Raw genomic sequence first — 12,521 nt, 5'->3', positions numbered from 1 at the left:
TATTCTAGTTCAATTAGAGAGTGCAGCAGGCACCTCTACCGGTTTTGAAACTTATTAGTTTCTCATCAGGAGGCACATATGCTGCTCTCCCCGATCCAACCAAAACAACTTTTTCTAATTTACAAACATTTATGTTTGCCTGGAACCTTACCCAATACCTTACCCAAAGAGCCATGGAACGCTCAATGTTAGGCATTTCTCGTCGGGATCGAATTGCGAACAGGGAGATAAGACGGAGAACGGGAGTGACGGATGCCATAGAAAGAATTATGACCCTAAAGTGGAACTGGGCTGGACACAGAGCTAGAATGTCGGATAAGAGATGGACACAGCGAATAATACACTGGAGACCAAGACAAGCATATCGAAGTAGAGGTCGTCCGCCAACCAGATGGTCTGATGACATCAAACGGATCGACAGAAACTGGATGCAGACAGCACAGGACAGAAATGCATGGAGAGGACTGAGGGAGACCTATATCCAGCAGTGGATAGATCCGGGTTGAATGATGATGATGATGATGATGATGATGATGTTTGCCTCCCAGCCGCCATATTGATCAATTACAAAACTTTTTACTAAGCAAACCCCAATTATTTTTCAGTTTTTTACTTATCTTAGACACGGTGTTAGCTTTTTTGAAACACCCTGTATAAACCTCCTACTCATCCCGTAAAATATTACTTTCGGAACTTGTTATGTAACTTACTGTTAAGTTTTAAAAATAATAAAAATAAATGAAATGTGTTTTATTTATTCTTCTGTTAATCTTTCTTTCACTTTGTTATTAAAGGATAGTATCAGAAAACTGTGTATTTTCCAGGATCCTTCTTAAGATCATTTATGAGTTAAGCCAAATATTTTCTGCTTATAAAGCACAAATGGCTGTTTGGAAATTGAGCCCTCAAAAGAGCTCTTTTTTCGTGTGAATTATCGACGCTTCAAATAAATGTCTTCGTGACGAAGAACAAGTTTACACAGTACATTTTTAGACATTAATCTTTATAGATACTCACTTCTGCATGAAAAGTTCTGACAGTCAACTTCACCAAAATTCCTGATAATCCTTTATGCTTACTTCTTTTATGTTTATTCTTTGTAGGGGGTGTAATGAAGTGGTTATCTTTCGAGGCCCAGATTTTAAAGACTTTCTCTAGAAGGTCTTTCATTTTTTTCTTTACGATGTGCTTGACGGAAAGGCTCAAAAGGAAAAGTTGAATATTTAAATCTAATGATTTAAAAAAAAGCTATATAATAACAAGGGTTAACAAAAATTTATATTACGATCATTTATGACTTTCTTTTTGTTTTACTTCTAAGAAAGAGTAGGTGGCCTTTATTAATTTATATTTTTTTTTCAGTTCATTTAATTATGGATATTTATAGGCCTTGGGTCCACATATAAAATTATTATTTATGACCACACCGTTGAAACTTTTTGTACTTGTTATTTGGGTGGAGTCGGACAAATTTGGAGCTTGGCGCATTATGGTAGTGGGGCGTTTGTCTGTCAAGCGGTGACGAAGTTGTTAATTTTATGCAAGAAAAAAATTTATATCCACATTGGTCATTTTATTTTAATCAATGGTTTTTATTATATAAATAACGAAAACAATTTTGTCGGACAAAAATATTGGGGCATATGACGCGTCGGACACGCTAAATATGTCAAATTTATGAAAAACAAAATTTATTACCACATTGATAATTTTAACTGAATCTACCATAAAACCTTTTTACAATAATGTGGTAACCTTGTAGGACAATTTTCACGGGGCATATGCGCAGTCGGATGCACCGAAGATGTCAATTTCCTGAAATTTTTTTATTTACAACCATTTTTCCGACAAAATTAGTAGGTTATAAGTAATTATATTCTTCATCAAAAATCAAAGTCAAGAATCAAAAAATATTGGGGCAAATCGACAGTCGGACAAAAAATTTAATTTTTATTAGTAAACTATACTTTTAAACGATGCTGGGTTCGTGCATCACTTTTCTTCACAACCATTTTTCCGACAAAAGTAGTAGGTTACAAGTAATTATATTCTTAAACAAAAAATGTAATTGTCTGACGAAAATGTTGGGGCAAACGAACAGAAAACTTAATTCTTTTAGACTATCGACGAGGAGGTATTGTCAAATAATTTTTTTCTCAAAGTTCGTATCACCCTGTATAATATTCTAGGATGTATAAGATACTAAAATTAAAACCTAACTATAGCCTCATGTTTTCTCAACATTCTGTTTTTTCATCATTCGTTTATGTTTGATAATAAAGAATTTAAGGACTTTAACAACTAGCCATGTTTTTCATAGACACAGGGTGTTTTTAAATAAGTATGGCAAACTTTAAGGAGTAATTTTGCATGACAAAATAAAGTTAGTTTGCTTTACGAGAAAAATGTATGTCCACAAATGCTTCGTTTACGAGATAGGGGGTGTTTTAAAGTTTTTCTGACAAACTGACGATTTATTTGTTGCTTTAAAACCGGTTGAGATATGCAAATGAAGTTTGGTGGGTTTTAAGAGGTAGTTATTGCACATTTTTTAGCTACAGTTAAGAATTTAATATTTACCATTGGCGCGCATACTGGTAATATGAGCCGAAAAATACGTAATATAATATGAAGTCTAAAATGTATATAAAGATGTATAAAAATTACTTTTTTTTTTTTAAATTGTACCAAAACGCCCCAATATTTTTGTCCGACAAGTGATCCAATATGCATTACCCATGTAAAAGAACGGTACAAAATAAAAATGACATCTGTGGTAATAAATAAAAAAATTCCAGGAAATTGACATTTTCGGCGCATCCGACTGCGCATATGCCCCGTGAAAATTGTCCGACAAGGTTACCACATTATTGTAAAAATGTTTTATGGTAGATACCGTTAAAATTATCCATGTGATAATAAATTTATTATTTTCATAAATTTGACATATTTAGCGTGTCCGACGCGTCATATGCCCCAATATTTTTGTCCGACAAAATTGTTTTCGCTGTTTATATGATAAAAACCATTGATTAAAATAAAATGACCAATGTGGTTATATCTTTTTTCTTGCATAAAATTGACAACTTCGTGACCGCTTGACAGACAAACACCCCACTACCATAATGCGCTAAGCTTCAAATTTGTCCGACTCCACCCAAATAACAAGTACAAAAAGTTTCAACGGTGTGGGCATAAATAATAATTGTATATGTGGGCCCAAGACCTATTAGTGTACACGTAAATTACAAACGAAATATATTCTTCTTTTTTTGCCTTAATAAACCAAAGTGGGTCATTCATCATCATCATACAACCTCTTCTGTCCACTGCTGGACATAGGTCTCTCCCATTCTTCGCCACTCTTCACGGTTCTGTGCTTCTTGTTGCCATTTCTTGGATATTCGTTTAATGTCGTCCATCCAGCGTGTTGGTGGTCGTCCTCTGCTGCGTTTGTCTTCTCTTGGGCGCCAGTCAATTAGTTTTCTGGTCCATCGTGAGTCTTTCAGTCGCGCTATGTGACCTGCCCAATTCCATTTCAGCTTGGCTATACGTTCAACGACATCAGTGATACCTGTTCTTTTCCTTAAGTCTTGGTTCCTTATTTTGTCTTTTTTTGTCACGCCGAGAATCGATCTTTCCATGCGCCTTTGTGCCACTCGCATTTTTAGTGCTGTTGTTTTTGTGAGCGTGAGAGTTTCTGCTCCGTATGTCATAATAGGAAGAACGCATTGGTCAAATGTCTTCCGTTTCATAGCTGTCGGGATGTTGCTCTTAAAGATGTCTCTTAGTGATCCATACGCCGCCCAAGCAAGTGTTATTCGTCGTTGAAATTCGCAGGTCTGATTGTCCTTGCCTATTCTGACTTCATGACCGAGATATATGTACTTTTCTGTCAATTCTACCACTTGATTTTGGATGGTTAGGTGTTCGCTGGGAACTAAATTTGTCATAAATTTGGTCTTACTGATGTTCATTTTTAGACCTATTTTTGAAGACACGTTTTCTAATTCTAGTAGCATTTGTTGTGCTTCACCCAGATCTTCGGTAATAAGTACTATATCGTCGGCAAAACGCAGATGATTGAGCATTTCTCCATCTATCTTTATTCCTCTATTTTCCCACTTTAGCATTTTAAAGGCGTATTCGAGGACCGCTATAAATAATTTAGGTGAGAGAGTGTCGCCCTGTCTCACACCTCGCTTGATATGAATTTCTCTGGTAGTATCATGTAGTTTTACACGCATTGTGGCGTTTTGGTATAATGTTTGCACTAACTTTGTAAACCGGTAATCTATTCTACTATTGTTCAGAGCAGTTATAATGCTGTCTAATTCCACAGTGTCGAAGGCTTTGTGAAAGTCTACGAAGATAAGTACCAGTGGTTTGTTATATTCTATCGACTTTTCTATTAAGGTTTTTACTGTTTGTAGGTGATCGTTCGTTCCGAATTTTGAGCGGAATCCAGCTTGTTCTCGGGGTTGGTAGAAATCTAACTTTTTTTCTAGTCTTGTCGTAATTATTCGGGTAAACATTTTATAGATGTGGTTCAATAAGCTGATTGGTCTATAGTTTTCTAGGTGCGCCTTGTCTCCTTTCTTGTGTAGTAAAATTGTTACTGCATTGTTCCATGTTTCCGGTATGCAACAATCTGTTAGACAAAGGTTAAACAAAATTTTTATTTGGTTGAGAAGGACACGTCCACCCATCTTTATAGCTTCTATTACGACTCCATCTTCTCCTGGCGCTTTGTTGTTTTTCATCCTTTTCATTGCGTCCTGGATTTCGCTTAGTGTGATCTCTGGCATGAGCTCTGAACCCTGGTTGATAACTTTGCGTGATGCAGCGGCTTCTAAATTCTTTTGGTCTTCTCTTTGGCTTGTATATAGTTCTTGATAGAAGTCTTCAACTATGTGTAGTAGTTCTTCTCTATTTGATGTGGGGACTCCTTCTTTGTTCTTTAGTTTGTGTATTTCGCATTTTCCATTGTTTAGCCGCCTTCTCAGGACTTTCAGACTTTTATTCTCTTCTATAGTCCGCTGGACTTTTTCATTCTTAAATTTCCTTAAATCTTTCCTTATAGCTTTTGATACTTCTTTGTTTATTTTTCGCAGTTCTTCTTCGTCAGTGCTTTCGTTTTCTTTGATTTTTCTTCTAGTTTCCATTAGTTGCTTTGTTTCAATGGTTATTTTTTCGTCTTGGCTTCTTTTAGGACAGCATTTTACTTGAGCCTCTCGAATAGCTTCTACGATATTTTCGTTTAGGGCATCTACATTATTCATGCATTCATTTTGTTGTAGGATTTTATTGATATTGCCTTGGTATTCATTTAAATTCGTTGGGTCAATCCATATTGGGTTGGCTTTCTTCCTAATCATTTCCTAAATCTTCCTAAAAAAATGATTAGGAAGTGGGTCATTGCACTTCTTAAAATCAACGCCTAACCAATCCTACCATACGAGTACACCAAGACCATTACGAATCCAATCGAACAATCAAGGGAAGGGAAGGGAAAAAGGGAAAAAACTTTTCGCACCCAGGTCGTTCAGGGTGACTAACCACAGACTAAGTAGGGATACGGGGTATTATTACCAGGGAGATAAGGCAAAGGTAGCAAAGCTAGACCTAAACTAAAGTTTCAATTTACACGACTAACATAATCTAGACTAGAAGAATCCTAAAGATTGACAGTTTGTTCAAAGCTAGTAAGTTCATCAGATTATATGGGGGATAAACGTTTTCTTGCAATAGATATTGTGTTGCACCTATTTCCTTGTGTTGTGGATGTTTCGTGTTCTCAACATAAGACGAACAAATTTCAAAGTGGTTGATTATAAACACACTGATTAATAAATCTTCGTCGAAGCAAGTACAAATTCGATGTTTAAGTAGTTGCAGATTGTGAAATTAAAGCACAGTTACAAACACTTTTATTTTCCATTTTCTATTAAAATTACACTACTCTGCTGTGTCGTGTACGATAATTAGTAGTAAAAGTAAAATTAGAGGGAGTGAAAGAGTGTCTTTATACCGTCAAAAAGCCAGCACTTGATTAATTTAGGTGAAGGGGGGAACAATCTTTTATATTGTCTTCTACGTTCTACGTTGCAGGTAGTCCAGTCGCAACATAGGGAGTCCCGTAGTAAATTCTAGCTCGCCGTGATTTGATTGGTGGTATTGATTTGGTACAAACTTGCTGTAGATAGCGCATTATTTCGGGCTTTTCGGCGAATAAACAATTATTTTGTTATTAACAAAATATGAACATATTTTGAGTAATCGCGACTAGTCGCATTCGATTCAGCGACTAAAAATACACCAGAGAAGACCTTAACACTATCAATTTATTTACAGGGCTTCTAATAATACATGAAGAATACCTAATTTTACCATAATTTGTTAATAACAATTAAACGCACCATATTTGGGCTTCCAGACCACTTCCATTGGATTCAGCAACCCTATAATACCACCTAAAAAATCTATAATACCACCATCAAATCACGGCGAGCTATAATTTCCCCGGGACCCCCTATGTTGCGACTAGACTAAGGTTCAAAGCTATAAAACCTTTTGTATAATCGACTGTTTAGAAACCTTTTAGTAAAAATAAAATTACAAAAAATTATAGATGTATGGCTCGAGTTGTTTCTTCATAACCATAAAAGGAATTTTAACCTACGTTACTCATGCATAGATTAGCACTTTGGGTCTAAGTTTTCTATACAGGTGTCAGAAAGTCACTTCACTTGTTTGTTTTTAAAGGGACAGACGCGACGGGTAGGCGCCAATTGATATTAAAATCCTTTTGGATAATTTGAAATTTAATCTTCATTATTACTTTTTTAATATTTTTTTTTGTTTTAGTGCATCTATGGCTGCTACGTACATTCTGCTATCCTACCAACGTTTCATCGTAGATGCTATTGGTTGCTTCAGGTAATGTCGTATTTTTTATGATGCTTAACCCTTTGAATGCTGATGACTGATGACGCCTAAAGACGTCATACTGTTACTACTATCAGGTGCGCATGACGGCTTCAGTCGTCATATGCAAATATGCACAACATTCGTTTAAATTTTTAAATGTTAGTTTTGTTTAACTTTGACTGAAACGAGTTGTCTTTCCATTGAGTACGTAGATAAAAGTGTTTTTATAAAGTCTGGTTAGATTCAGAATATGAATGAAGCAATTCCAGTGCCATTTGGGCCAAAACACTATAATGTAAATGCAGCGAAAAATCGAGTATGCACCCAGGTGATGTTAGGCATATTTCGTCAGCAATGGAATAGTCAATGATGCTTTTTATGATAATAATTATATCTATACCACCTGGTGATGCTAAGACCCTACATTTTATATCTATACTATTCATATTCTTTCTACATGCAGTTTTTAAGTATCTTTTTAGTTTAACTGCACAATATCTTTGTAGAACCCCGACATAGTGTTGGTCCACTACCTGAACGTTCCTTACCCAGACGATAACAAGCTGGCCGTCATAACCCCAAGTCTGGCCCTTTGGGCAGACAAAAAAGAGTGGACGAAAGAGGAGCTCGTTTCCCAGTTGAAGCCAATGTTTTTTAGTGAAGATGAACCGGATATCAACAACGAATTAGAAATATCGGTAAGTGTCAGAAATTGTATATACTGAGTGTTTAGTAAAGAATGGGCCATAGCTTAATTTTAGATTCCTGAGGTTAAAATAGATCGATTTAAGCTAACTTACCTTAGTCCAAAAGTTAATAATAACCGAAATACAGGGTGTCAAATTTAAACTTTTATTTTATTTATTCTTAAATATTTCCTAACAGGCATGCAATAATAACACGACATTTGGTAAGTAGCCTGCTCAGGGAACACAAAATTTTACGAAAACCTCCAAAAAAATAAAGGAAGGATGAAAATTTGGGAATAGGTAGCTGAAATTGTCTATTATTACATAAGAAAAAGTTTACAATTCTACATCCCCTCCATTTTCCAAAAATTGGGAAATACGGGGTGAAAAATATTTTCTCTGGAGTGAAAAAATACGTTGAAAATAGGCCCGGAATTGGATAAAATGACTTATTTAAGCAACTTTTGTTCTATTTGCAGAGTTTTTTCACTAAGTCAATACTTTTCTAGTTATTTGCGAGTGAATATGTCCATTTTTTACAAAAAAAAACAAGCTTTTGGGCGGTTTTTCGCAGATAATTCAAAAAGTAAGTATTCTATCGAAAAAAATATTCTTAGTAAAAATATAGCTTATAAAAAATTGAAAAAAATGGAGTACGCGTGAGGTCTGCAGATCCAGTAGAAGCAGAGTTGTAGCTAATGAAAATTAGGTTCTTCTTCGTCAAATTCCAAATCAAATATTTCAATGTGAAATAACCAAAAAACAGAGCACTTTTGGGGGAAAATTCATTACAACTTTTTGAAAGTGTTTGAAAAAGGTTTATTTTTGTTTTTTAAAAAAACTTCTAACATTAAAAATAAGTGAGTTACGCTCAAAATATTGTTGGTCCCTTTTATTTTTTTGGTACAAAAATCGCGAAAATCGCCCCCTAATTAGCTTCCCAAATAAAATTAATCGTTACCGCTTTACAAGTTACTTTACTTATGTATTGTTTATATTATCTATAAGTTTCATTGGTTCCAAGTGCTCATTTTTGAAAAAAATTGTGTTTAAAATAAAACATTTTTTTATTTAAAAAAAAAATGGAATTGTTCATGGAATTTTAAAAATTATTACATAGTAATACCAAAAATCTTAAAGAGTAATAAAATGTACATTTTGATTTTCTGAATATTCTTGCTTTTTTGTTTTCTTGTTAGACAAAAATTGGTTATGCAATGACTGTTCAAAATTTGACTAAACTCGTGATTAGTGACTCGTTCAAGCCATTTTAACTACAGCTTTTTCAAAAATAAGCACTTTGAACCGATTAAACTTACAGATCATAAATATAAATAATACATAAGCAAAGTAACTTGTGAAGCGGTAATGATAAAATTTATTTATTATCTTAATTAGTGGGTGAATTTCGCGAATTTTTTACCAAAAATAAAAGGGACCAACTGTATTTTGAGCGTAACTCACTTACTTTTAATGTTTCAATTTTTTTTTAAATAAAAATAAACCTTTTTTTAAACACTTTAAAAAAGTTGAAATGAATTTTCCACGAAAAGTGCTCCGTTTTTGGGTTATTTCACATTGAAATATTCGATTTGGAATTTGACGAAGAAGAACCTACTTTTCATTAGCTACAACTCCGCTTCTACTGGGTCTACAGACCTCATGCATACACCATGTTTTTCAATTTTTTATAAGCTATATTTTTGCTAATAGTTTTTCAATAAAATACTTACTTTTTGAGTTATCTCCGAAAAACAGTCCAAAAACATGTTTTGTTAAAAATGAACATATTCACTCGCAAATAACTCGAAAAGTATTGACTAAGCAAAAAAGCACTAAAGAACAAAAGTTGCTTAGAATTAGTCATTTTATCCAATTCCGGAGTCATTTTGAATGTATATATTTTCACCCCCGAGAAGGGGTATTCCCCTTCATTTTTGTAAATTGGAGGGGATGTGGAATTGTAAACTTTTTCTTACATAATAATAGACAATTTCATCTACGTATTCCCAAATTTTCATCCTTCCTTTATTTTTTTTGATGTCAGATTGTTCTTTGATCGGGCTGAAGCGGGGATTTTTTAGGACGAGAAATCTAAATTTGTCACCAAAAATGATGTATTACCCGGAGGGCGCCACATACGTCTTTCAGCGTTCGTTTAATAGGTTAAATTTTTTTTATTACCCACTGTTCATACTTTTTGAATCAAAACTTTTATTCTCTTAATATTTTTACTTAAAAAAGGTCTATACCCTGTTCCACGAACATACGCCTGTCTTGGATTATCGCGAAAACGAATATTTTACTGTGCAAATTATGAAGAAAGAAAGTAAATTGCAAAATACATTGTTGTTTATTTTAACAATTATTAGAGCCATTTATTTTCGCACTTCTTATGTTGCACACTAAAATATTCGTTGTCGCGATAATCCAAGACAGGCGTATATTCGTGGAATAGCCCATACTACATTTATGTAGGTAAACTCAACTGTTTTAAATACCCCCTTAAATACACTGCTTTAATTCTGCAAGGCAACGTAATTTTTTGCATAATATCATTGTTGTTACATCCAAAAAATAACTTCAAACCATAAAAACTTACAAAAATGTATCGCAAATTCCTTCAAATGGAATTTGCCATACAATGACATAAATATGAGAACTTGCACAATTATTATGGTTTCAAGTTCATTTTTCTAGTCTAACTACAATGATATTATGCAAAAATTTATGTTGTATCGCAGATTTAAAATGCGTTTATCTCGAAAACAGTTTAGTTTAGCGAGATGAATGTGGTATACCTTTTTTAAGTAAAAATATTAAGGGAATAAAAGTTTTGGTTCAAAAAGTATGTAGAATGGGGGATAAAAAGTTGAAAGTATTAAATGAGCGCTGAAAGACGTATGTCGCCCTATGGGCAATACATCATTTTTGGTGGCGAATTTAGATTTCTCATGTCAAAAAACCCCCGCTTACCAAATTTCGTGTTTTTATCCCATGCCTCTCAGAAAATATTCAAGAATAAATAAAATAAATGTTTACTTTGACACCCTTTATTTCGGTTATTATCAACTTTCCTACTAAGGTAAGTTAGCTTAAATCTACCTATCTTAAGCTCAGGAATCTAAGGTTAAGCTATGGCCCATTATTTACCAAACACCCTGTACAATCATATTATCTGCTTATTTTTTTTAGTTAATCGCTTGTTACGTTTCTCCATATCTTTTTGTTTTGGGTCATACCAGTATTAATTTTCTTCACAGCCATGTCTTTCACAGCTTTCTAGCAAATCTTCTTTGGTCTTCACCTCGTACTCCTTCCATGAGCTTATAACCCACCTATTCTTCTTGTTTGATCATTGCAATTAAAACATTGTACGTGCTTTATCCATATTATCCTATTATTCTTCATTTTTAACATCAATTGTTGTTAACTGAAGATTTTCGCTAATATATTTATTCTTAATTTTACCTTTTTTTACTCTTCACATCACGCTCAAAGTCTACGATACGTACCCCGATGTTTTTCCACGTTACGCTCTAAGACTTATCCTAGGTACTAACAATTATTCTTTTATTATTATATTAAATTATTTTAAACCTAAAACGGTATAAAAAAAGCCCTAAAAATAGTCTTTCCACAACCAGAAAAAAACTCAGTACGTTCTGCTCGATTACATAAACAGGCAAAATATCAACTAAAATAGCCAAACACCTAAAAAAGAAAGGAATAACACCAGCTTTCAGGAGTATCAACAACTTAAGCAAAATGTTAAAACAACGAGAGCCAAAATAAAAATCAGTTAAACATGGAGGTACACAAACTTATATGTAGTGATTGTCCAATAACTTACATCGGTCAAACTAGCAGAACCTTTGGCAAACGTATAGCAGAATACAAAATACAAAAGGGCTTTTAATAATAGAAAAACAGATTCTACGTACGCACTTCTTCTCTGGACCATAACCATTTTTTACTGACCAATTTCAAGTTCTCCGTATTCAAAATAAAGGCCTTAGCTATATTTATTAGAACCTATAGAAATTAATAACCCTCTAATAGCTGACATCCCAGTGAAACTCAAAAAAGTCGAAGAAAGCCCCAAAACACCAAAATTACATATCTCACCATCCAACAAAACGCTAATAGAAAATGACCTGAATAATCAGCTAAAGAATTCAACAAATGAAAACAATACAGAAATATGGAACACGTTTAAAGATCTTACCTGGAAAGTAATGGAAAAATATACAACAACGATGCAGAGGCACAAAAAACAACAATGGATGACTGATAAAATCCTGGAATCCTGGAGCAGAGAAGAAAATTTAAAAATAACCAAGACAGAATACAAAGAAAAACAGAAACTAACTAAACAAAAAATTAAGGTAGCTAAAGAAAAATGGATGGAGGATAAATGCAAGGAATTAGAAAAGTTGAATGAAAAACATGATACGTTTAATATGTTTAAAAAAGTTAGAGGAGTAGTAGTATGGTATAGTTAGACCAAAACCCAGACATCCAAAGTGAAAGTTATCCTCCAACACCAAATTGTTCTATATGGTCCACATAATGTTCAGAAAAAAGTCACACCATTTTGAACGTCGGGTTTGGGGGGGACAGGGGGAGAAATCTGCAAATTCTTAGTTTTTTACGTTTTTCGTCAATATTTCTAAAACTAAGCGGTTTAGCATGAACAACCGTCTACACAAAATTGTTCTACATTAAATTTGAAATAAAAAAGGCCCTATGCATAACCCTTCTAAAGTGAACGGTTCCAAAGTTACGGAGGTAGTATAGTATAATTGGTCCAAAAAAAGGCCTAACCCAGACATCCAAAGTAAAAGTTTTCCTTCAACACCAAATTGTTCTATATGGTCCACATATTGTTCAGTAAAAAGT

At 33.9% G+C, this 12,521-nt stretch overlaps 1 protein-coding gene across 1 annotated transcript in view; it reads left to right on the top strand.

The window, feature by feature from the left end:
* The window catches only part of LOC114326292 (calmodulin-binding transcription activator 2), a 298,703-nt gene that overhangs the window by 150,783 nt on the left and 135,399 nt on the right, over positions 1–12,521 (top strand). Inside the window, exons 3-4 of the mRNA XM_028274604.2 lie at positions 6,868–6,939; positions 7,437–7,628. Of these exons, the coding sequence (XP_028130405.2) occupies positions 6,868–6,939; positions 7,437–7,628 (264 nt within the window). The remainder of the gene's footprint in view (positions 1–6,867; positions 6,940–7,436; positions 7,629–12,521) is intronic.

Source organism: Diabrotica virgifera, chromosome 4 (genome assembly GCF_917563875.1).
Source record: "Diabrotica virgifera virgifera chromosome 4, PGI_DIABVI_V3a".
Lineage (NCBI taxonomy): Eukaryota > Metazoa > Arthropoda > Insecta > Coleoptera > Chrysomelidae > Diabrotica > Diabrotica virgifera.
This window is presented reverse-complemented; position numbering and strand designations above follow the sequence as displayed.